General features: G+C 44.7%; 1 protein-coding gene across 1 annotated transcript in view; it reads right to left on the bottom strand.

Annotated features, from left to right (window-relative positions):
- atg14 (autophagy related 14) overlaps positions 1–26,293 on the bottom strand; it is a 72,812-nt gene that overhangs the window by 4,883 nt on the left and 41,636 nt on the right. Inside the window, exons 6-9 of the mRNA XM_072489697.1 lie at positions 23,504–23,733; positions 10,005–10,122; positions 7,880–7,970; positions 7,539–7,624 (exon numbers count right to left, since the gene is read on the bottom strand). Coding sequence (XP_072345798.1) covers positions 7,539–7,624; positions 7,880–7,970; positions 10,005–10,122; positions 23,504–23,733 — 525 coding nt within the window. The remainder of the gene's footprint in view (positions 1–7,538; positions 7,625–7,879; positions 7,971–10,004; positions 10,123–23,503; positions 23,734–26,293) is intronic.

Genomic DNA, 26,293 nt, shown 5'->3' with positions numbered 1-26,293 from the left:
GGGTGGATGTGGATAGGATATTTCCTCTTGTGGAAGGATCTAGAAATCGTGACAGTGTTTCAAAATAAGGGTCGCTTGTTTAATGAGATGAGGAGAATTTTTTTTTCTTGGAGGGTCATGAGACTTTGGAACTCTTCTTCAAATGCAGTAGAAACAGAGTCTTTGAATGTTTGGAGGTAAAGTTAGATAAATTCTTGTTTAACAAGGGGGTGAAAGGTTATCGGGGTAGACAGGAATGTGGGGTTGAGGTTACGATTCGGTCAGCCATGATCTTATTGAATAGCACAGCAGGCTCAAAAGGGTAGAGTGGCTGACCCCTGCTCCTAATTCATATGATAAATGCAGTAATACGAGCGAAGATGAAAGGCTGGGAATTCTCCATAGAGTAACTCAGCTCCCGGCTCCCCACAAGCATTCACTTGGCCACAATATAAAAATAAACAGAACCACAAAATAAATGAACTTCCAAAACTAAATTTATAAATGAAACCCTGCCATTTTGTATACAAGGTCTATTAATTGCTCTTGTACATTTTCTTAATGCCAGTCTCAGTGTGCCCTTGCCTATGCAGTGTTACTACAGTGATTGCAGCATAGCTGGGAAAGGTTGTTGAATTTCAGTGGGGGGGACTGGGTCAACTCAATATGGGTTCCAGCAATCTAAGCTGGCAGACTGCCAAAGAACAGCGAGGGGCATTGGTGGATGGCAGGAGAAATGCGGTCCTCCTGAGAGATAACAGGTTTGTGCTCCATGGAATCACTGCCACTCCCCCAGGGCGGCTCCTCCATAATCATCATAACGCGAAGGAGAATTGATTTCTAGACTGTTGGGACACCCTGCACATCCCTTCACATACTGTAAATCTAGTCACGATGGTGGCACTCTGAACTTGTATGAAGAACCTACACTTCATTATCTTACTTAGATGTTCATAACGGCCATTGCTATTTCTATATTTGCTAGTTTTAAAAATATTTTCTTTCATCATTTAAAACAAAATGTTCTTGGGATGTGAGCATTACAAGGCCAATGCATTTACTACCCATCTTTAATTGCTCGAGAAGGTGATACTGAGCCAACTTCTTGAACTGCTGAAGCCAATGAGGTGTAGGTATCACACACTAGTATTAAGAAGGGAGTTCCAGTATTTTCACAAACAAGTGTAGATCCAACTATATAGTTTGGTGTGTTGACTTGGAAAGGAACTTGCAGGTGGTGCTATCTCCGTGCATCTGATGCCCTTGTTCTTATAGGTCGTGGGTTTAGAATGGGCTCTTGAAATAACCTTGGTGAGTTGATGCAGAGTATCTTGCAGATATTGCACACAGCTGCCACTGTGAACCAGTGGTGAATGGAGTGAATGTTTAAGATAGTGGATGAGGTGCCTTGTCCTGAATGGTGTCAAACTCAAATGTTGTTAGAGCTGCACTTATCCAGGCAAGTAGACAGTATTCCATCATACTCTTGACTTGTGCTTTTTAAGTGGTTAACAGACTTTAGGGAGTCAGGAGCTGAGTTACTCTATGGAGAATTCCCAGCCTTTGATCTTCTTTTGTATTACAGTATTTATATGGCTAGGACGGTCCAATTTCTGGTAACTCCAAGGATTTTGTTAGTGCAGGTTTGAGAGATGGTGATGTTGTTGAATATCATGGGGAGATCTCGATTTGATTATCTCTTGTTGGAGATGGTCATTGACTTGCATTTGTGTCATGTGAACAGTACCTGCCACTCATCAGCCCAAGCCTGAATATTGTCCAGGCTTTACTGCACATGGACAGGGCTGGCTTCAGCAGCTAAGGAGTTGCGAATTTGTATGGCTGGTCCAGTTCAGTTTCTGGTCGATGGTAACCCCCAGGATGTGGGGGAATTCATTGGTAATGCCAATGAATGTCATGGAAAGATGGTCAGATTCAGTCAACGGAGATGGTCAAATGCCTTGCACTTGTGTGGCATGTATGTTACTTGCCACTCATCAGCCTGAATGTTGTTTTGCTGCATATGGACACAGGTTGCTTCAGTATCTGAGGAGTCACAAATGATGCTGAACATTAATCTTCAGCAAGCATCCCCACTTCCGACTTTATGATGGAAGGAAGGTAATTGATGAACCAGTTAAAAATGGTTGTACATAGAGCACTACCCTGTGAAACTCCTACAGCAAATTCCTAAAGCTGAGAAGTCTGGCCTCCAACAACAATATTCCTCTGTGCTAGTTATGACTCCAGCCAGTAGAGATTGTCTCCAGTAGAGAATTAAATTTGTCAGTGGCTGATTGAGAGTAGACGGAAGAGGCAGTAGTAATTGATTGGCCCTGTTTTTGTGGACTGAACATAGTTGGAAAATAACATTGTCGGATAGATGCTAATGTTGTAGCTGTACTGGAACAGCTTTGTTAAGAGCATAGCTAGTTCTGGAGTGGAAGCCTTCAGTGCTGTAGCCTAGATGTTGTCAGGGCCCATAGCATTTGCTGTATCCTGCACCTTCATCCTCTTCTTGATATCATGTGAAGTGAATTAAATTGGCTGAAGAGTGGCATCTATGATGGACATTGAGGAGGATCAAGATGGACCAGCCAATCGACACTTTTAGCCAAATATGGCAGCAAATCCACAGTAGAACATACAGTGCAGAAGGAGGACATTCGGCCCATTGAGTCTGCACCAACCTACTTAAGTTCTCACTTCCACTCTATCCCCGTAACCCAATAACCCCCCCCTGACCTTTTTGGTCACCAACGGCAATTTATCATGGCCAATCCACCTAACCTGCACGTCTCTGGACTGTGGGAGGAAACCGGAGCACCCGGAGGAAACCCACGCAGGCACGGGGAGAACGCACAGACGGTGATCCAGCGGGGAATCAAACCTGGGACCCTGGTGCTGTGAAGTCACAGTGCTAGCCACTTGTGCTACCGTGCTGCCATATGTTTCAGCTATGTTTTTTGCATTGACATGCTGGGCTCTGCCACTATTGAGGAAGGAAATGTTTTTGGAGCCTCTTCTTCAGGTTAGTTGTTTTATTTTCCAGCATCATTCACAATTGGAATGCCTGGATGAGTGCAGTCCCAAGAATACTGAAGCTTGATACCATTCAGGACAAAACAGCTGGCTTGATTCGCAACCCTTCCACAAACATGCACTCCCTCCACCACTGAGGCACAGTGGCAGCAGTGTTTATCATCTACAAGATGCATTGCAAGAACTCACCAAGGCTTCTGAGACAGCACCTTCCAAATTCACGGCCGCATAAAGATACCCACCACCTGGAAGTTTCCCTCCCAGTCACTCACCATCCTGACTTTGAAATATATTGCCTTTTCTTCACTGTCGTTGGGTTAAAATCCCAGAACTCTCTTCCTAACAGCACTGTGCATGTATCTACTTCACATGGACTGGAGCTCACCATCACCTTCTAAGGTACAATTAGGAATGGGTAATAAATGATGGCCTAGCTAGCGATGCCCACATCCCTTGAATGAATTTTTAAAAACCAGATGTGGCAGGACTGCGAACTTTGATCTGATCGGTTACTACATTTTAAAAAATGTCTTATTAATTTACCATGCCATCCTTTGATGCTTCCATTTACTTTTAATTTCACTATTTAACCATGGAACTATACTATTTGATGTATCCCATCTTATAAGATATTTGGTAATTGACCCATCATCACATCTTCCACTGATTTTCCATCAACCTGTTTTCCAGCCAAGTTTTTAACCTCTTTCTTCAAGACCTCAAATGTACTTCTGTCTAGGTTATTAGTTCCAATGCAGACCATGATCTGGACTGTTCAGCGTGCCTTTCCAGAAGGGTTACTACCTATTTTGCTGAACTTCACATCAGAACCAGGCAAAATACTAATTTGAACGTCTAGTCGCAAGTGCAAAAAGGTTGACTATAGATTCTCCCTCTACTATTTTGGTTGTCTATCTGTCTCTTAACTACCAGGTAGAACCTTACTCCATGCTGACCACAATACTGTCGAGAACCACCTCAGTCAATATCCAGTGTATTTGTCCAATTCCAGCAACTCGAGATCCCTACACCTCTGAATCCCGTCTCCATCTGCTGCAATTGAGGATAGTCATCCACAACTCTTAGCATTACCCTGAAATATCCAGCATTGCCTCTTGGATGATGACATTCTGAAAAGCAGTCCAGAAGTCCCTCATCCTTTCAGAATTATTGTGGTTGTGTTTCTGCTCCAGACGTCATTTTCTAATAGTGCAAACACCCTGTTGTTGACACTCAATTCAAAATGTTCAGCAAAAATACATTCCATTGAAAAACAAAAGTCAACAAGAAATACCCATCCCATGCACGGCTCATTCATCAAGTTATGGGTAGAATTAGATTGAAAGAAAAGGCTTACAACTTTGCGCATTTAGAGTATTTTAGAAACTATCAAAGGGTTGCAAAAAGTTGATAAAAAGGAAAAAGTAGAATGAGAGTAAACTGCCAGAACAGATTGCAAGAGCTTTTCGACAAGTTTCTTCCGGGTGCTGGTTCCTCCCAAAGATGTGCAGGTTAGGTGGGATTACAGGGATAGGGTGAGGGAGGTAGGGTGCTCTTTCAGAGGGTTGTTGCAGACTCGATGGGCCGAATGGCCTCCTCCTGCACTGTAGATTCTATGGATATGAAAAGAATAATTAAAGTGAGTATTGACCCCTTAGAATCAGAGGCAGGAGGAATAAGGAAATGGCAGAGGCATTGAACAAATATTTTATTTGTCTTTACAGTTTAAGACATATCTTTCATACCCAAAATTGACAGTAACCTAGAAGTGAGAAAATTAAGTAATATCAGCAGAGGAAAAAGTGTAGGAGAGACTTAAGGGACTAAAATCTGAAAACCTCCCAGGTCCTGATGGCCTACACCCTTGGGACCTAAAAGAGATAGCTACAGAGATAGTGGATGTGCTAGCTATGATTTACCGAAATTATGTCAATTTGGAAATGGTCCCATCAGATTGGGAGTTGGCAAATATTATACAGCTTTTCAAGAACAGAGGGAGAAAAATAAAAAGTGAATCATAGACCAGTTAGCCTAACATCACTTGCTGGGAAATGTTGCAAACTATTATTAAAGAAGTCTTAACAACGTACTTAGAAAAGCATTGCATGATTAGAACAAGTCAGTATGATTTTACAAAATGGAAATCCTATTTTATCAATTTATTGGGTTAGATGAGAAGAAATATTTTCTTGCACATGGTTGTGAATCTTTGGAGCTCTCTTCCCCCAGACAGCAGTGGAGGCAAGGTCAATGCATATTTTGAAGGCAGAGGTAGATAGATTTTTGACCAACAAGAGAGTCAAAGGTTATCGGGGTTAGGTGGATTGTGGAGTTGAGCCACAATCAGATCAGCTATGATCTTACCGAACGGAGGAGAAGGCTTGAGGGGCTGAATGGTCTACGCCTGCTCAGTGTTTGTAAGGATGTATTTTTTCAGGATGTAACAAGTGTAAAGGAGAACCAGTAGATGGGGTATAATTGGATTTCCAAATGGCATTTGATAGAGTATCGTAGAATCTAGAGTGCAGAAGGCCATTCGGCCCATCGAGTCTGCACCGACTCTTGGAAAGAGCACCCTACTTAAGCCCACACCTCCACCCTATCCCTGTAACCCCAGCTAATCTTTTTTGGGACACGAAGGGCAATTTAGCATGGCCAAACCAACTAACCTGCACATCTTTGGACTGTGGGGGGAAACCCGCGCAGATACGGGGAGAACGTGCAAACTCCGCACAGAAAATGACCCAAGCCAGGAATCGAAACTGGGACCCTGGAGCTGTAAAGCAACTGTGCTAACCACTGTGCTGCCGTGCTGTCCAGTACTACACAAAATGTTAATAGGCAAGATAAGGGTTCATGGGGTTAGCATGGAGGGAGGATTGGTCAACTGTTAGAAAGCAGAGCTGGTATAAACAGAGCATGTTCAAGTTGGCAGGCAGTGAATAGTGGAGTGCTGCAAGGATCAGTGCTGGACTCTCAGCTATTTACAATCTATATTAATAACCTAGATAAAGATAATGTATCTAAGTTTGCTGATTATGCAAAGCTAAGTGAGAATGCAAGTTGTGAGGAAGACACAAATATTGCAAAGAGATATGGAAAATTGAGTGAGCTACAAGATGGCAGATGGAGTATAATGTTGAGAAGCATGAAAGTTATTCACTTTGATAAAAATTGAAAAGTTGAATATTCTTTAAAGGGTCATAAACTTGTACGTGTAAGTTCAAAGAGACTTGGGTGTGCTTGTACAAGGAATGCAGAAAGTTAGCATACAAGTACAGCAAGCAATTAGAAAGCAAATGCCATGTTGGCCTTTATTGCAAGTAATTGGAGTACATGAAGAAACAAGTCCTGCTACAATTTTGCTGGAAAAACCCAAGTCTGGCAGCATCCTTGGAAAGAAATACATGGAGTCTGGATGACACTTCAGTTTTAAAGCTTCAGAGTTTTTCCAGAATTTTGTTTCTATTTTGGTCTTCCAAACATTCTCCAGAGGTTAGAGGCATCAGTGACTGATCCGTGTTAATAACTACCATCTGTCCTTCTCACTTACAGGTGTCCTTGGACGCCCAGGTGATCGTGACTCAATGACCAATTCAATGTACAGGTCTTTGTGTAGATGGCTGCCATCTATCAGATGAATGTGGCCAGCACAGATTTCTTTTTAGTGGAATCCAGTATTTTCCCCAGTCTGGGTGCAGCTTCCCAATATCACAATTTTATTTTTTTTCTTGAAGAAAGCAGGTAATACTACTTATGACATTAAGTATTTTCAAATCTTGTACCACCTTTACTCAAGAGTTGAAAGTGAATTCTGCCAGAGTCTTGCTATTTCTACCCTAGAATTTTCAAGTACTCTTGAATGCCCACCATTTGGTTACTGGAATTTTGCCCTGGGAGAGTTGGGTACTCCTGGTTAGAAAACAGATCTCATTACTACTAGGTCAGAAAATCATAATCCATCTGAATTAAACAGGCTTTTACAGATCAAAATAACACATAGAAAGTGTAGTTTGCAGATCAGCCCACTCCATCACTGGCACACAACCCAATCTCCAACATTTGTTTACACAGGTTGCAAAGAGTGAAAATGGAAAGACAATCATCATGGAACTTGACTGGAATATTTTATATTGAGGACTGCTTTTTAACCAGAATTCAACTCAGATTGAGAAGGATCAGATATAGCATGTATATCAACATACGCTAATACATCACTTTTCCTATTGCTGCTGACCATTATAAAGCAGATATGTCTCAATGATTCTTGCAGGAAAGATTTATTCCACCCACTGTCCTCCCCCAATGTATGTTGCATAACCGTTGCTCTTTACATGGAAAGCATTTAATACCTTTAATTAAGCACTTTTTACAAAACAAGTCAATAGATACACAATTTAAAGAATTGTACTTGGAGAAGTAACAAATTCATTAGAAACAAACTTTGAAGAGTCATTTACCTGAAGTTACAAAGACTTTAAATGTTTGTTTTCAAACCTACTAAAGATCCAACTTACCTGCCCAGGTTTTTATTTTCAGGACTGACCAAGTGCATAATATTTCGGAGTGTGTGCAAGGGATGCAACAGTTCTGGGTTAACATGCTGTGTGACAAGAAAATGTTCCAGAAGATTAGCAAAAATAGATATTAAGTTAATGTGAACTAAGAATTTTATGTAGATTTTATGAAATGTTGTAAAAAACGGAATGATCGCATTGCTGCAATTTTCAGCTTTTAGTAATTCAAAACTGTGCTGAGATACTCAAGAGCAATACCATTACTCAGTGCAAAGCCAGTTAAGCATTGTTTTAAAAACAAATTGTAACTTAAAAAAATATTCAGCATTGAACTGTGGTACCTGGGAAAAGCAGAGATGTAGAATGTTTGTGTTTAGCTTATTCACTGCTCGAATGAACTTCTTCCTGCTCATATTCTCTTCACAAAACTCACTGCAGAAGACAAATCATCTTAGTAATACAAAACCTCTTATTCCATTTTTGCGAATCTATGATAAACAAGAAATAATTTTGTTTTCTGAAAGCGCTGAAAATAGGGAACACAGGAATTAAGTGCAGAAGTCGGCAATTCAGCCCTTCGAGCCTGCTCCGCCATTCAATCAGATCGTGGCTGATCTCCCGGTCTCCCTACCTGTTCCCCATATCCCTTTAACCCTTTAAAAAAATCAGAAATATATCTATCTCCTTCTTGAAGCTATTTAATGACTCAGATTCCATTGCACTATTGGCAGTGAGTTCCACAAATGCATCATCCTCTGCGAGAAGTAGTTCCTCGTCATCTCTGTTGTAAATCTACCGCCTTTCAACCCACATCTGTGACCCTCGTTCTAGATTGCCCTACAGGGGAGAACATTTGGTTTACATTTACTTTATCAATTCCTTTCAGTATATTATATATCTCGATCAAATCCCCTCTCATCCTTCTAAACTCTAGCGAATACAAACCCAAACAGTTTAATCTCTCCTCATAAGTCAACCCTTTCATCTCTGGTGTATCTCCTCTGAACTGCCTCCAATGCCACTACCTCCTTCCTCAAATAAGGGAAATTAGTTCAAACTATTAGCAACACTGCCTTCATGCAGTTACATTAGTTAATCCTGTGAGCTTAAGGAGGCAGACATATTGATGCTTCACACGAGTGGATTTGAAAAAAAACTGGGAACAATTACGAGGCCTGTGTTAACCATGACAGGTCAAAATCTGAATTCCTTTCCACACAATTCAATAAGTAAGGGCACCACATAATGTGGAACTGAATTGGAAATACCAAAACATTCTAGGTTTGATTCCCAGTAAATACTGGGTTAACTGATGCACACAAAGATAGTTTGAGAGCAAATACACTTCAGTCTTCCCAGCCAGGAAAAGGGAAAATGAGCTTGGATGCCAGCTTCTTTTGGAATCAAGTACCATGTTCTCCATGTGGATATCAAGTGACAACAAGACTGATGCAAAAGTAAAGTACTGTAGGTGCTAGAAATCTGAAATAAAAACAAAAAGCTGGTAGTCTTCAGCAGGTCTGGCAGCATCTGTGCAGTGTAACAGGGGTCTGAGGCATTTCATTCTGCTCTTTACAGATGCTGCCTGGTTTGCTATTATCACCAGCATTTTGTGTGTATATTTTCAGAGCAGGATTCAGTTGGCTGTAACGTTCCCCACAGTAGGATAGCCTAGTGCTCACTGTCCAATCTCTATCAAAAGTGGTAATGTCAGGAATGTCGTGGAGGGTGTAATGCTTATTGAATCACATCCCAACCATAAGGGATCACCCACAGGAGAGAAAGTGTAAAGGAGAATATATTAGAGAATTCCATTTCTGCTACATTTGATTTAGCACTTTTAGCATAATCTTTTGCCAATTCCACCAAGTCATCAAAAGAGGAAAGGCTGAATTTCTCTCAGACTGACTTTTCTTGTCAGAGGAAGTTTTTTGTTGTATTTCTTCTTCGTCACCCTTTAACACATTCATTTTTGATTTTGAAAGTCAGGGTCAAGGCATTTGGGGCGGCACGATGGCACAGTGGTTTGCACTGCTGATTGAGTGCCAGGGACCCAGGTATGATTCCAACCGTGGGTGACTGTCTGTGTGGAGTTTGAACTTTCTTCCCGTGTCTGTGTGGGTTTCCTCCAGGTGCTCCGGTTTTCTCCCACTGTCCAAAGATGACAGGTCAGGTGAACTGGCCATGCTAAATTGTCCCCAAGTGTCCAAAGGTTAGGTGGGGTTACGGGGGTAGGGCATGGAATTGGACCTAGGTAGGGTGTTCTTTCAGAGGGTCGGTGCAGACTTGATGGGCCGAATTGCCTCCTTCTGCACTGTAGGGATTCCATGATTTCTAGTAGTTCAACTGCCATTGGATTAGTCTTAAAATAGTAAAACAGACTAAGTGCTTCTTGGCCAGTGGAGAGTTTAATTTACATGCTGTAGAAGATTCACCATTGTTATTATTTGAGTTTAGGATACTTGCCTGTTACAAAGTCTTTTGGGAAGATTTACATCAAGAATGTGAGAAAGTATATTTGCCAGTTGTGTAGCATAGCACAATGCTGCACTGATAGTATAGGCTGGGTTACTTTGCTCCATATCTGTATATAAACACAGGGCAAGATATAAATTGAAAAAGATCTACAAAAATGCACTCCAAAATCTTTAATATCTCAAAACTATCACAAAACTAGGAGCTTGTCACAGTAACTTCATTGAAGCCTACATAAGCGATTATTATTATTATTTTGAGAGCATCAACTTGTGCTTACATAGCATCTTTAACACTATAAAACATCCCAAGCATTTTAGCAGGAGCATAACCAAAAAGCATTTATATAGTGCCTTTGACGTAGTAAAATGCCCCAATGGAATTCAATAAAGAGTTAGCAAACAATATCGGAGACTGACCAAAATCTTGGTTAAAGAAGATGGTTTTAAGGAACAGGGATAATAGTGGCTGATAACAAAAAAGGTCTGAAAATTAATGGCCAAAGACTAAAAGATCTGATTTTTGCTTTGTGACAATCAATCATGTACACACTAACACAAAAGCAGCAACGTCACTATTTACAGAGCCCAAAGATTCTAGCACTTATAATGATCTGTAGTGAAATGCAAATACCTTAAAGGCTTCATCAAGCTATGTTTTTATTGGTGGGGTAAACAAGTAGTTATCAGATCCTGAAGGGAGGTACTCGTCAGGTCAAGATAATAACAAAGAGTCATCCAGACTCGAAACGTTAGCTCCCTTCTCTCTCCAAAGATGCTGTCAGACCTGCTGCGATTGTCCAGTATTTTCTGTTTTTATACAAGATAATTATGCATGTTTAAGTCCTAGACCAGAGATTTAGGGCAGCACGGTAGCATGGTGGTTAGCACAATTGCTTCACAGCTCCAGGGTCCCAGGTTCGATTCCCGGCTTGGTTCACTGTCTTTGCGGGGTCTGCACATTCTCCGTGTGTGCGTGGGTTTCCTCCCACAGTCCAAAGATGTACAGGTTAGGTGGATTGGTCATGCTAAAATTGCCCTTAGTGTCCAAAATTGCCCTTAGTGTTGGGTCGGGTTACTGGGTTATGGGGATAGGGTGGAGGTGTGGGATTGGGTAGGGTGCTCTTTCAAAGAGCCGGTGCAGACTCGATGGGCCGAATGGCCTCCTTCTGCACTGTAAATTCTATGATAAGTAGCCATTTGAGATGGCCACCTTCAGCATATAAAGGGAGCGTAGCCATCTGGGATGGCCACTTTCAGCATATAAAATGGACACTCGTAGAGCATACAGGGAAAAACGGACAATGCAAAGTAACAGGCAGGCACAGAGCCTGAATGTGTATTTAGAAGACAGACAGCAGACAGAACCAAAACGCATGGCCAATTTGCACATTGATGGCCCATCTCCGATAAACAAGGCCCGCCTAAAAGCGCGCAAAGCCCCCTCGAGTATAAAAAGGAACCCCGCCATGTGTTCCCTCTCTTGGAATCAGCTCTCAACTGGAGAGACCCTTCCACCTGCACCACCAGAAGCAAGTAAGTTCAAGTTCAAGGCTCGCTACTAGATGGACAACCATAGCTATACTCCTGCTACTTCTTCGAACCCAACAGCCTCAGATCCGAACAACGGCCACTGTTCCTCTGAACTAAGTGGGCACCCGAAGTTAAGTATAGGAGTTAGCGATAGACATAGTTCAGCCTGTAGTGTTATTGTGCATGTGTAAATCATACTGTGTGTAAATAAAGTATCATTGACTTTGAACTAACTAACTGGTGTATTGGCTCTTTGATCGGTATTCGGTTGAACCTTGTGTCGGTATCAAGAGATACCTGGCGACTCTGAAAGCATATTCATAATTAAGATTAAGAAAGGCGACCTTATTAACCGCCATATTTATAGCCACAAATGAGAGCAACATTACTGGCGACTCTGGTGGGACTCGACCTAGAAGTGACTTTATCACTCCGAGAGAACCCAACTTTGAATTAGAAACCCAATTGGAAAAAGTAAAAACCACAAGCGTAAGACCAGTATCGATCAAACCTCCAAGATTCGGAAGTGTGTAATTTGCATGCGTACTAACAAAGGATATAAGGTAACCTCGATAGATTTTGTTGCTTAAAACTGTCGGGAGTTTTGTAGACTGGAAATTAGCTTAAGCCGTACCAGTGTTTGCATCACTGCTTTATTCTCCCCCGTTCCAAATTTAAGGTAGAAACCCAGAGATTACAGTAGAAATGGCAATGAAGGCAATGGAACGCCTTATGAATCCCCAGGAATTCGAGGTTGCAGTGACCAATAGAGCAGAGCAGTGTCCCATATGGGAAGAGGAAATTAGGAAGTATCTAAAAGGGAAAGGATGGCCCCTTTGGAACGAATTTTGCGCAAATGAGGAAACAGATCCAGGGAGTAAAGGACAGACTTGGTGGGATAACCTGACCAAGATTCATAAGAAGAGTATAGGAAAAGTTCGTAAGCCGATGGCAATCGTGTCCTGCTTGGCACAATTGCGAGGCACAAAGGAGGTTGTGAAGACGCTCCGCAGAGATATTCGAGACAGAGAGAAGAATAGTGAGGGAGACGTCACCGAGTGTGAGAAAGTTAATAAGCAACTCAGAGAGCAGTTAGCAGCGAAAGACAAGGAGATGGCTGATGTCAAACGGGCACACCAATCTTGTCTTGCTCACCTAAGCAGCTTTCAGTCCCAGTACGATAAGGCCTACCAAGACACGCAACGCGCGGTGTTGGTAAGAGAAGAGACAGAACTTCAAGTCGAAAAATTAAAGAAGCAATGTCAGGATTTAAAAGCAGTCCTACGAGCACTCCACAATTCCACCATGGAATAAAGACAGAGTTCGATGAACCATGCCAAATGCCGAAAGCAAATTGCAGACCTGCAATCCCTGCTCTCAGTACAAAATGGTTTCCAAGATACCAGGAAAATGGCCCCGATTGACAGGAGTTAAATGAAACTACCCATCGCTATGTACATGGAACATAGACTCCAGATAAAACCCAGAAAAGGAAAGCACCCCCACCCCAGACTGCACAGGTAGTGCACAATCCCATGAACCCTGTCACCACACAGCGCAGGACCACAACAAACGGAGACCCCGATTTTATGTACACCACCCCATTAACCGTCACCCAACTAAGGGACACGTGTGACAAAATCAAACCGTTCCAACCCACATCGGGCCCGCACCATTATTTTGCGAAAGTTAAGCAACAGGCGACCATGTACGGCCTGGACGAAAAAGAGCAAGTTAAGCTCACAGTTTTGAGCCTCGACCCCTCAGTCGGGCAGCCCTTCCCGACCCACAAAATGTAGGAGGAGGTACCCTCCAAGAAATGCATGCAGCGATCCTAGATGCGATCGGCTACAATAAGGGAGATCCCGTAGGACTCAATAAATGCAGACAGAAAAAGACCGCGCACCCAACAGCGTTTGCTGGACGCCTTTGGACCCACTTTACAGCAGTATTTGGAGAGTTAGCCCGCGCCCATTTGACACCAGAAAATATGGCCAAATGAACTCGTATCCTACTCTCCCACGCGACCGAAGCAGGACAGAGAGCTTGCGTCAATTATGACCCATCAGACGACACACATAATGAGAAATGGGTATTAAAGAGATTATCCCGAGCATGGGGACAATCCCTTCAGGGAAGGTCAGAACAAGGAAAAATAGAGGAAGAGCAGGCAAATGCCAACATGCATCCAGTCAGGACACATCAAAACCCCGCATGGGTAAACGAGGGAAGAAACAGCCCACAGCAGCCTAAATCACAAGAGAATGCTACAATTGTGGACAGTTAGGATATTACGCCCGAGAGTGCAATGCCCCCCCAGAAACAGCAGCAAAACCAGCAGGCAAATACCTTAAATAAGAACAGAGCCAAGCCCATTCACAGCGTTAGCGCCCGTTCCGAGAACGCAGACATGAACGGCACCGATTGATGGTGACTCCCCAGCTTGGGTCTGCGACACCCGATGGGACAAGTTCGGAAGACCGGTAGTAGCAGGCACAGTCCGGGGACACCCTGTAGAATTTCTTTGGGACATAGGAGGGTCCCGTACCACGTTAAATTCCTCCACAATGTTCCAACGGGATATGTGGCCCACCACAGACACCATTACCCTTAGCGACTTTACAGGACACTTACAGCAGGGACACATTACGGCCCCTGTGACTATTCAGATAGGCAACATTAAGACAAAACATCCCGTTGTTTTTAGTAGATCCACCCCAGACAGCCGAACACATTTTGGGGATAGATTTCATGAGCTCCCACAATCTTCCATTCGACCCAGTCAATAGATGTGTGTGGAGAGTGGCAAAGGCAGCACGAGCCACCGCCACGCTCACAGTTGGAGACTACGCACACAGGATTAGCGCAGTAGGAGACTTCTGGTTTGATCCACAAACTATTAGTCAAGACAAAGAAGTTAGAGACGTTTTACAGAAACACAAAGCATCCTTTGCCCAGCACAAGCACGACTCCGGCAGGATCGCTGGTTTAGTTTTCACAGGACCCAACCCCAAACCCCAAAACAGTACGGTTTTCCCCAACAAGCAGAGGGAGAAATTGCAAAAGTCATCCAAAGTTTACTTGACCAAGGCGTACTTTGTTCAGTAGCCTCAACTAACAATTTGGCCCGTAAGGAAACACGATGGCTCATGGCGACTGACCATTGATTATAGGGAACTAAACAAAGTCACCCCATTAGCAGTCCCCACCGTAGCCATGAGTCCCGAGACAATATCAAAACAGGGACCCCAGTCGAAATTTTTCACGGTTTTGGACATCAGCAATGGCTTTTGGTCCATTCCATTGGATAAAGCGTGCCAATACAAATTTGCTTTCATCTTCCAGGAACAGCAATACACGTGGACGTGCCTACCACAAGGCTTCCACAACTCCCCCTCCATTTTCCACAGACTATTGGCAAATGGATTAGCTAAATTTTCCCGACCCGATTGCCTCGTTCAGTATGTAGACGACTTACAGACGGACACTAAGGGAGAGCACATTTCACTTCTCACCGAATTATTAGGACTCCTTCACGAAATCGGATGTAAAGTTAACCCCATAAAGGCCCAGATTCTCCAGGAAAAGATAATTTATTTAGGCACAGTAATCACCCATGGCAAACATGAGATCGAGCAGAAATGCATTGACTTCATTGTTAAATTACCCTTGCCCCATAATGTTAAAGCCCTCTGGTCATTTCTAGGACTGGCTGGCTACTGTAGGAACCACATAGACGGTTTTGCCAAAAAGGCAGCCCCTCTTTCTGAGCTCCTAAAAAAGCAAGCCCCATGGAAATGGCTTCCACAGCACACGGATGCCGTGGATGCATTGAAACGTGCCCCGAGCACAGCTCCCGCTTTACAGGTACCAGACGCACTCGCCCCATACGCAATAGAGGTAGAAACCACCGACCGAATCCTTTCGGCCATGCTCCTTCAGGAAAGACACGATCGTTTAGGCCCTGTAGCCTACGCCTCGCGAGTTCTCGATCCAGTAGAGCAATGATTTTCTGCCTGTGAAAGGCACTTGCTCGCAGTTTTTTGGACGGTTCAGTACTTGGCGTACATAACAGGACTCAACCCCGTAACCATTTTGAGAGCACACCCAACCCAACTCCTACTAGACGGTAAAGGACGGCACAGTCAGCCAAATTCACGCAGGACGATGGACCCTACTCCTACAAGGACGGGACATTACGGTTAAAAGGACTAAGACACACATGTTTCTGGCAGACAATTTACAGTACGCAGGCACCCCACATGAGCGTGAGATCATTACCACCAAGCACAATACAGGACCCTTTGTACCCAAATCAGCTCCCCCAAAACCAAGTACTACTCCCCAGAGACCCCAGCCCACAGACACAGACGCAGATCTTAGGATTTATGTGGATGGCTCCTCCACAGTTTTAAATGGTAAAAGAATCACAGGTGGTGGCATTTATGTAGAGGCCGCGCATTAGAAGAAATCTCACTGAAATTGCCTGGACATCTAGGTTCGCAGGCAGCCGAATTAGCAGCCGTAGCCTACATTGTATAGCACCCAGACTCATTCCCGACCCCAGCCTACATGTACTCCGACAGCCTATATGTCTGCAATAGCTTAACTGAGTTCCTACCCCTGTGGGAATCTAGAGGTTTTGTTTCCGCAGACAGAAAACCCCTACCCTCAGCCCCATTACTCCAACATATCCTCAAGACAGCTAAAGGCCATAAATACGGTATTGTTAAGGTTCTCAGCCACTATTGCTCTTCCCCCCCGGTAACGTCAAGGCAGACGCCCTAGCAAGGCAGGTTCCAGACATGGTCACTTTCGGAATCCCCCCCACCGAGAGTGCCCTAGTACACGCGGTCCAGGTCTCACAGGCCAATATTCAAGATTTAGCCCAGGCACAGAAGGAAGACGAAAAGCTCAGGGAACTTTTAAAAGGTAACTTCCCAGCCCCCTATGATAAGTACAGAAACGCTTTAACAGCACACGATGGCATCATTTTAAAAGATGGTATTTATGTGGTCACCACCCAAGATAGAAACCAGATTATCTGCCAATTCCATGACAACCATGGATACCAAGGGATAGATTCAACCCTTGCCCACCTCAGACCTCTCTGCTGGTGGCCCGATTTAAAATCCAACTTGACTCATTACATTGAGAATTGTTTGATTTGTGCCCAGAACAATCGAGACTGGTATGCGAAGAAAGGTCAACTCAGTCACACCCGCCTGTTAATGGCCCCTGGACTAATTTACAGATTGATTATGTAGGTCCCGACCGCTCTGCAAAAATGGTTTTAAATATGTGTTGATAGTGATCAACACCTTCACGAAATGGGTGGAAGATTTTCCATCTAGGACTAACACGGCTAAAACGACAGCCAAGATTCTAACACAGCACATCTTCACAAGATGGAGCCTTCCCCGTAGTATCGAGTCAGACTAAGGCTCACACTTCACAGGACGAGTCATGAAAAATGTCCTCTCAATTTTCGGTATATGACAAAAATTTCATATAGCCCATCACCCCCAATCAAGCGGAATCGTAGAACGCATGGATCAAACCCTCAAAGCCACCCTTAGGAAAATGGTGCAGCAGCACAATACAACATGGGACACAGTCCTCCCATTTGCACTAATGTTCATTAGGAACACGGTATCGACTTCGACAGGATACATCCCCCACGCACTCATGACCAGACGACCCATGAAGGAAACAGAATACTTATTAGAGCTTGATTTGGCCAGCCCCACAGTCACCGCCCTCACCCATGAGAAAGCAGTACAACAAATCCTGGAAAACGTTAAAGCAGCCCAGCTCGCAGCAGCTGTTCGGCTTGGCACACGGAAAAAACAGAGTGAAGCATGTTTTGACAAAACGGTACACCCAACGGAATTTTCAGTAGGACAGCAAGTCATGCTCTCCCTGTACAACCCCAGTTCATTTCTTTCCCCCAAATTCGCAGGACCCTACTCAATTTCAGACAAAGTCAGCCCCTCCGTTGAAAAGATCACTTGTCCTAATGGCAAGTCAGGATGGTTTCACATAAACCAGCTTAAGACTTATGGCAAACAGAGCAACCACTCCCACTACATCTCACTCGCAGCGGCAGACGAACACGCCCCGCCCATGGACGACCTATTCCTACCCTCCCCCAACCAGTCCACAGACACCACTTCAACTCCACCCCCAGGCACACCACTCCGCCCCTCCCTTCAGTCGACCAGCACCGGCAGCGACAGCACGGATACGTTAGACCTCATGGAACCGCCATACAATTTAGATTCTGCACCAGGCCCCACTCCCAGTGACTGAGAACAGGATATGTTTGACACCTACGAGACCACTTACGTAAAAGCCCCTGAACCAGACCCACTGCCTGATGACGATGGATTGCCCCCTACCACCTCCACCCTAGACACTAAGCATTGGCACTGCGACAATTCCTGCCGACCCATCCGTAACGATGAGATGGACCCCACGTCGGCCCAGGCCGCCTTGGCACACCTACTCCAGTCACGCGTTTGACAACCGGGAGAAGATGATGACTCAGAGTCTGACTCCCACCAGGCCAGACCCTTTGCGACTCTTTTTGCAGAACAATGTGTCCAGATGATGGTAAAAAGGAACTGACTGAGATTTATGGTGTCCTTCTATCTGATGGAGCCTGCCCGTTTTGTTATTTTAGTTTGATATGTTACATGTTGAATGTTTTTATTGTGTACGACCCTTTGATACAGTTTATTCATAGCCCCACGCCAAATTCTGATGCAGTCCCAACTACTCTTTTGACATCACATGGAACAGGTTTGTCGGCAGACACCAATTGATACAGTCATAACTACTCTTCTGATTCAACGGCAATCATAAGAGGCAGTTTATCCACGATGAACACAAATTCTTTCCGTTCTTGTCCAGTCACCCAGGCAATGGAGTAATGGCACTGGTCACCGCCCTGCCCGAGGACCCCCACCTGGTCAGCTAAGCTCGGGTAGTGTACCTACGGCACTAGTCACCACCCTACCCGGGGATTCCACCCATTCTTGCCCCGCCGCGCGCGGCCCACACGCACCCCATTTGGCGCATTTATTTCAAAACTCTTTTACGGTTTCTTAGGATGTGGTTTAAAGAATGCACTTTGCCACAAGTTTTGTTTGCTTTCCGGCAACCCTTAGGTCGCTACCCCAGATGCTACTTACATCCTCAAACACTTGGGTGAAACGATTTGCTGCTGGATGGAGAAATTGTCCGCCTACTCAGCGCATCAACCACACAGGCTGCGAGACTGCTCGCACTGTGACAGTATTTTCTTTTTCGGATATCTTGTCCCCAAAAATATTTGGTTTAAAAAAAAAAAAAAATTCATGAGGGAGTCACATATGGTGACAATTCTAATGGGCAATTGATGATAAAAAGAGAGACAGACAGACATACGAGATCTTAAACAAGGTAATAACAGATATTATGCTCGTGTCCACAGGAAATCCAAAGCACCAGAAGTCAGAGGAAGACCAAGAGAAAAATGATGACGGACATAATGACGTACATTTGGATCATCGTGGGATCACTACAGTTGAGCGCGCAAGCGACCCCCCTAACCCCTACCACACAGGCCGTGAATGTATCCCATCACTGTCATACACCACACCCAAAAACAGCCACTGACACACCAACCTGGTGCGACAACCTCATAAAATGGTATTCCCTTTCATACATCGTAGAAGCCCTATTAGTGATAGCAATACTCTGCAGTGTCAACCAGACATTGAGACTTCGCAAATGGTGAAGGAAAGCCTCCCGCACTCCGGTATACACACTTAGACCCCCTATTTTCGGACTCCAGCAAACCCCCCACTCTCTCTAAATAAATAAATAAAGTGCATCGACTATTTTTTTTTTGTTCTCAAAGAAAGGATTTGAATTTTCTGCACTTGACCGCCAAGATAATGAGAAATGTCACGCTGCTATTGCATAATTTTAAACTGTTTGTAAATTCTTTTTATTGGCTAAACAGCCTGAAGATAGTTTAGAGAAAGATAGTTAGAGGTTCCCGTGTTTAAAAGAAAAAGAAATGTAATGAATGCTTGAACATTATCGTGCCCCTTAGGATTTTATAATGATATGATGTAAATAAAAGCTATTTAGGTAAAGGTTCAAATCCATAGGACAGAGTAGGATTGCAGGTGCTCGACTTAGGCAGAGAACAAAGAAGATTTGGTAATGTGATCCTTCACTCTTTGCGTTGGGGATCATAAAGAGGGAGTGTAGCCATCTGGGATGGCCACTTTCAGCATACAAGGGAGGGCAGCCATCTGGGATGGCCACTTTCAGCATATAAAATGGACACTCGCAGAGCATACAGGGAAAAACAGACAATGCAAAGTAACAGGCAGGCACAGAGCCTGAATGTGTATTTAGAAGACAGACTGCAGACAGAACCGAAACTCTTGGCCGATTTGCACATTGATGGCCCATCTCCGATAAACAAAGGACTAGTGGTCAGGTAGCCGATACCGTCCCAGACATCCCGGCGCCACTACCTCAGCAAGAAGACACAAACAAAGCAAAGCCAACGGCCAGTTAGGACACGCCCTGCCATCAAGGCACCCGCCCCTTTATTGGCTCAGATCGATGGCGGTGATCGAGAAGCTGCCCAATTGATTGGGACCAAGTTTAAGACTCGCCTAAAAGCGCGCGAAGCTCTCCCCCCCTCCCGAGTATAAGAAGGAACCTCGCCATATGTTCCCTCTCTTGGAATCAGCTCTCAACTGGAGAGACCCTTCCACCTGCACCACCAGAAGCAAGTAAGTTCAAGGTCAACGCTCGCTACCAGATGGACAACCATAGCTATACTCCTGCTACTTCTTCAAACCCAACAGCCTCAGATCCGAACAACGGCCACTGTTCCTCTGAACTAAGTGGGCACCCGAAGTTAAGTATAGGAGTTAGCGATAGACATAGTTCAGCCTGTAGTGTTATTGTGCATGAGTAAATCATACCGTGTGTAAATAAAGTATCATTGACTTTGAACTAACTAACTAGTGTATTGGTTCTTTGATCGGTATTCGGTTGAACTTTATGGCGGTATCAAGAGATACCTGGCGACTCTGGAAGCATATTCATTATTAAGATTGATGGCGACCTTATTAACCGCCATATTTATAGCCACAAAAGAGAGCAACAAGATATTTTGACAATGTAAATATCATAACATGTATACTGCAAATTGTAAATATTAACCTGCATATTAACAACTGAAAGGACAAAAGGAAAAATCACAGCCTCCAAAAAAATCATTTGAGTACATTTTCTCTGCATTGTGAGTAAAGCTATTTTTATTTTGAGGGAGCATTTCCATCCATTTTTTGCTGGTGGTTAAAGACAATTTCTAGACAAAATGTTCAAAAATGTTTTCTCAACATACAGCTGCTCTTGAGGACGAAGTATTTTACAAATAACTTGGAAGTGAAAAGAGTAATCAGCAAAATCATGGGAAATATTTGTATCTAACCACATTCCACACACGGGTAACTGGGTTGTCTGCTCTAAATACTGGTGGCAACCATTTAATGACTGCTGCAGTTGCAAGTGATTTGACAATTAGTTTTGTTCAACTATTAACTACTGTAAACTGGTATATTTTAACGGACAAACCTTGGAGCAACACAAAGTAACACCTGACACATAGGAATTCTAAAAGTACCGTGAGATGATAACATTTTGGGCAGCACGGTAGCATTGTGGATAGCACAAATGCTTCACAGCTCCAGGGTCCCAGGTTCGATTCCGGCTTGGGTCACTGTCTGTGCGGAGTCTGCACATCCTCCCCGTGTGTGCGTGGGTTTCCTCCGGGTGCTCCGGTTTCCTCCCACAGTCCAAAGATGTGCGGGTTAGGTGGATTGGCCATGCTAAATTGCCCATAGTGTCCAAAAATTGCCCTTAGTGTAGGGTGGGGTTACTGGGTTATGGGGATAGGGTGGAGGTGTGGACCTTGGGTAGGGTGCTCTTTCCAAGAGCCGGTGCAGACTCGATGGGCTGAATGGCCTCCTTCTGCACTGTAAATTCCATGAAATCTATGAAATTTGGGCTTTTTTTTGGACTCTAAATCCAGCAGCCATCTGATCTGGCTAAGATGCTGACTTTCTAGTTATCTCATTATAAAGGAACACAACACATACTCTACTAGTATCAGTGATACCTGAAAAGGGAGGAGTAGAAAGTGGGAGTTGAGTGAGAAGAAATGGAGGAAGGGGAGAGAGGGAGATGTGGGATTGAGTCTCCTGTGGTCATTGTACATTAGCCACAATGTAAGCACTCAGCACGTCTCCAAGTGAATGCTGTGTCCAGTACTGTGTGGGAGGACAGGCAGGTTTGGGATTTTGGGAGTAAAGGAGTTAGGAACAAACAGCCTCCTTCTTCCCTCCCTCACTAAACCACCCCAACCCCACCAAGAGTCTGCATGGCCGACCCTGTACCTGAGCAGTTTAAGTCCCACAAAGTGCCACAGCATTCACCCTGCTCAATATCCCCACACCAATGAATAAATATCTCACCAATGGCTTAACCTGGCATCACTGGAAGTTTTTTTTCCTTATAAATTTAGAATACCCAATTCATTTTTCCAATTCAGTGGCAATTTAGCATGGCCAATCCACCTAACCTGCACATCTTTAGATTGTGGGGGCGAAACCCACACGAACACGGGGAAAATGTGCAAACTCCACATGGACAGTGACCCAGAGCCGGGATCGAACCTGGGACCTCGGCGCCTTGAGGCAACAGGGCTAACCCACTGCGCCACCGTGATGCCCCGCATCACTGGAATTTACCGGTAGCACATTAGTGACCTCAGATTCGCAAGGAATGGCTCGAGCTGTGGCTACAGATAGCAGCCTGTTTCAGGCTTCTAGGAGGCTGAATAGCAGCAGTCGGATCTGGCCATGAAGCTGGGTGCGTATCCCACAGGCCCTGTTACAGGCTTTTACAATTCTCTTCTCAGCTTTCACTAGCTGGGAGGAGTTGGGAAGGAAAGAGAAAGAAAGAGAGAAAGGAAGAGAGAAAGAGAGAGAGAGAGAGAAAAAGAGAGAAAAAAAAGGAAAGAAAGAAAGGAGATACATCACTTTTAAAAACTGATCACAAAGGTTTTTGAGAAACACTACTGTGTTAGCTATCCATATGTATTCTTCACAACCTGTAGCAAACCAAGATTTCATTTATCGTGTAAGTTTGTAACCAGGACAATATTCAACTTTGAATTTGGGTGCACAGGGCATAGGCTTATGAAACTAGGTGATTCATATGGGTTTATACAGGCCCCTTTATTCCATCCACAAGCAGCATCATGAGGCAGCCATTTACCATTCTTATATGCAATTTACATATACAGAATTGAACTAGAAATAATTAAATGTAGTCAAACTTGAGAATAATTTCCCAGCTGAATACCATCAAATGTTCATTTACTTTGAGGAAGAATGTATTTTCTGATTAGAAATCAGAGCAATAGAAAGCTTTCAAACTTTTCGCAGCCTGGTGCAGCCATTCCTAGCTCGATGAAGGTTGCACCCGATCAAAACAATTAGGCTCAAAGGAGCTGCATTACTGCTTTGTGATATTTCAATTTTGCACACTATCAATGCCGATGGCCACCAAATGAGACTAAGGGTCTTCCCCTTTAGTTTAAACTTGCCAAATGTACTTCACTAATGGCTCTTACAGACAAAAATAAATGATAGTTTATTACTGATTCAGTCTTGGTGGGATACTACACATACATAGCTTTTTTAGTGCATCATTATCTGAACTCCTACTACATTATATTGAACATATGGAATCAGCACAACAATTTACTACCCTGAAGATTGTGGTAATGAAAATATTAGTGACTTTCAGCGTTACTAAACCAGCTTGAAAATAGAATGTGCAGCCTTTAATACACAAAAGCACACTTTAAAACCTCACCTGGCCCTTGTGTAGTTTTCTTCTCTTCCATCCAGTTATAATAAGCTGAATAATCCCCATTGCTGGGCAGATATATCCAGCGGCCTACAATCCCTATGTTGGTTTCTCCATTGTTATCATCACAGATCCATCTTCCAGAGAGATAAGTAGTTCTCCTTGCCTCTGCCAGTTCACTCACGGTACTGGAGGTCATGCCACTGTCAGATTCAAATGTTGCATCTGCTGAATCTCTAGCAGAACAAATAAAAAAGCTCAACAATAATGCATATTTCATTACAATCCCTAATTAATTATTATGGATCATTGTGGTATATCAATAAAATATAAAATCGGAACTTCCGGGTGCGGCGATGACCAGCTGAGTCGCACGTTTCGGCAGCTCCCTGTGAAACGGACTTTTGGGCTCTTGATAGGAGCCCCAACGGCAATTTTAACGGCTGAAAACACCGTGCGGTAAACCAGAAGGGTGTTCCCCCTGGACACGGATGGAAAAAGGAGAGGAAAGTGGCCGGATTGCAGCGGATCCTTTGGAACAACGGCAAGGAAGGCAAGCAGAAACCAAGATGGCGTCGGAAGGTGGCAGTTTCATATGGGGCCCTGAACAACAAGAGTTTTTGAAACGCTGCGTGGAGGAGATAAAAAAGGAAATGAAGAAAGAGTTGTTGGCCCCGATATTACAGGCGATTGAAGGGCTGAAAGAGGAACAAAAGACCCAGGAGCAGGAGCTTCGGGTCGTGAAGGCGAAAGCAGCAGAGAATGAAAACGACATACAGGGCCTGGTGGTGAAGTCGGAGATACAGGAGGCACACCAGAAACGATCTGTGGAGAGGTTGGAGGCACTGGAAAATAACGCAAGGAGGAACAACTTGAGGATTCTTGGCCTTCCTGAAGGTGTGGAGGGGGCGGACGTCGGGGCATATGTGAGCACGATGCTGCACTCGTTAATGGGAGTGGAGGCCCCGACGGGTCCGTTGGAGGTGGAGGGAGCATACCGAGTTATGGTGCGAGGACCGAGAGCAGGAGAAGCTCCCAGAGCCATAGTGGTGAGATTTCTCCGTTTTAAGGATAGAGAAATGGTCCTTAGATGGGCGAAGAAAACTCGGTGTAGTAAATGGGAGAACGCGGTGATCCGCGTCTATCAAGATTGGAGTGCGGAGGTGGCGAGAAGGAGGGCGAGCTTTAATCGGGCCAAAGCGGTACTTCACAAAAAAAAGATAAAGTTTGGAATGCTGCAACCGGCAAGACTGTGGGTCACATATCAAGGGAGGCACCACTACTTTGAGACGGCGGATGAAGCGTGGACTTTTATTGTAGAAGAAAAATTGGAATGATTGGACTACGAAAATGAACGTTTGGACAAAGTGGTGGGACGAGTGGGGGGGGGGGGGGGGGGCGAAGAGGGATTGTATGATTAATCCTGCGGTATGGTAACTTTTCTTTCTCCCACAGGTGGTGATGGGGGGAGGTGGGGAGGGAGAGGAGATGGGGCGTTGGCCATGGGAGGCGGGGCCGAGGGAGAGGCGCGGGCTTGGTTCCCGCGCTATGATAATTATGGCGGGAATAGAGAAGCAGGAAGGAGGGGGCACCGCACGGGGCGAGCCGTGATCACGGGGGGAAGCCGAGGTCAGCCAGAGTTTGCTGACTTCTGGGAGCAACATGGGGGGAGTAATTACGCTAGCGGGGGGTCTAGCGGGGGGGGGGGGGGGGAGGGGGGAATTACTGGGTTGCTGCTGCTGGGGAAAGGGGGGAGTGGGTGCGGGAAAGGATGGGCGGGGGGGCACCGTCTGGGAGAAATACAGCCGCGTGGGAACTGGGCGAGAAGCTGGATAAAGATGATGGCTAACCGGCAAGGGGGGGGGGGTGGGAAGCCCCCCAACTCGGCTGATCACGTGGAACGTGAGGGGGCTTAACGGGCCGATAAAGAGGGCACGAGTACTCGCACACCTTAAGAAACTTAAAGCAGATGTGGTCATGTTACAGGAAACGCACCTGAAACTGATAGATCAGGTTAGGTTGCGCAAAGGATGGGTAGGGCAGGTGTTCCATTCGGGGTTGGATGCGAAAAACAGGGGGGTGGCTATATTAGTGGGGAAGCGGGTAATGTTCGAGGCAAAGACTATAGTGGCGGATAACGGGGGCAGATACGTGATGGTGAGTGGCAAATTACAGGGAGAGATGGTGGTGTTGGTAAACGTGTATGCCCCGAATTGGGACGATGCCAATTTTATGAGGCGAATGCTAGGACGCATCCCAGACCTAGAGACCGGAAAGCTGATAATGGGGGGAGACTTTAACACGGTGTTGGAACCAAGGCTGGATAGGTCGAAGTCCAGGACTGGTAGGAGGCCGGCAGCAGCCAAGGTGCTTAAGGATTTTATGGAGCAGATGGGAGGGGTGGACCCGTGGAGATTCAGTAGACCTAGGAGTAAGGAGTTCTCGTTTTTCTCCTATGTCCATAAAGTCTATTCACGCATAGACTTTTTTGTGTTGGGTAGGGCATTGATCCCGAGGGTGAGGGGAACGGAATATACGGCTATAGCCATTTCGGATCATGCCCCACACTGGGTAGACTTGGAGATAGGGGAGGAAACAAGAGGGCGTCCACCCTGGAGAATGGATATGGGACTAATGGCGGATGAGGGGGTGTGCTTAAGGGTGAGGGGATGCATTGAAAAGTACTTGGAACTCAATGACAATGGGGAGGTTCAGGTGGGAGTGGTCTGGGAGGCTTTGAGGCGGTGGTTAGGGGGGAACTGATATCAATAAGGACACATAAAGGGAAGCAGGAGA

This window comes from Scyliorhinus torazame, chromosome 2 (genome assembly GCF_047496885.1).
Source record: "Scyliorhinus torazame isolate Kashiwa2021f chromosome 2, sScyTor2.1, whole genome shotgun sequence".
Classification (NCBI taxonomy): Eukaryota; Metazoa; Chordata; class Chondrichthyes; order Carcharhiniformes; family Scyliorhinidae; genus Scyliorhinus; species Scyliorhinus torazame.
This window is presented reverse-complemented; position numbering and strand designations above follow the sequence as displayed.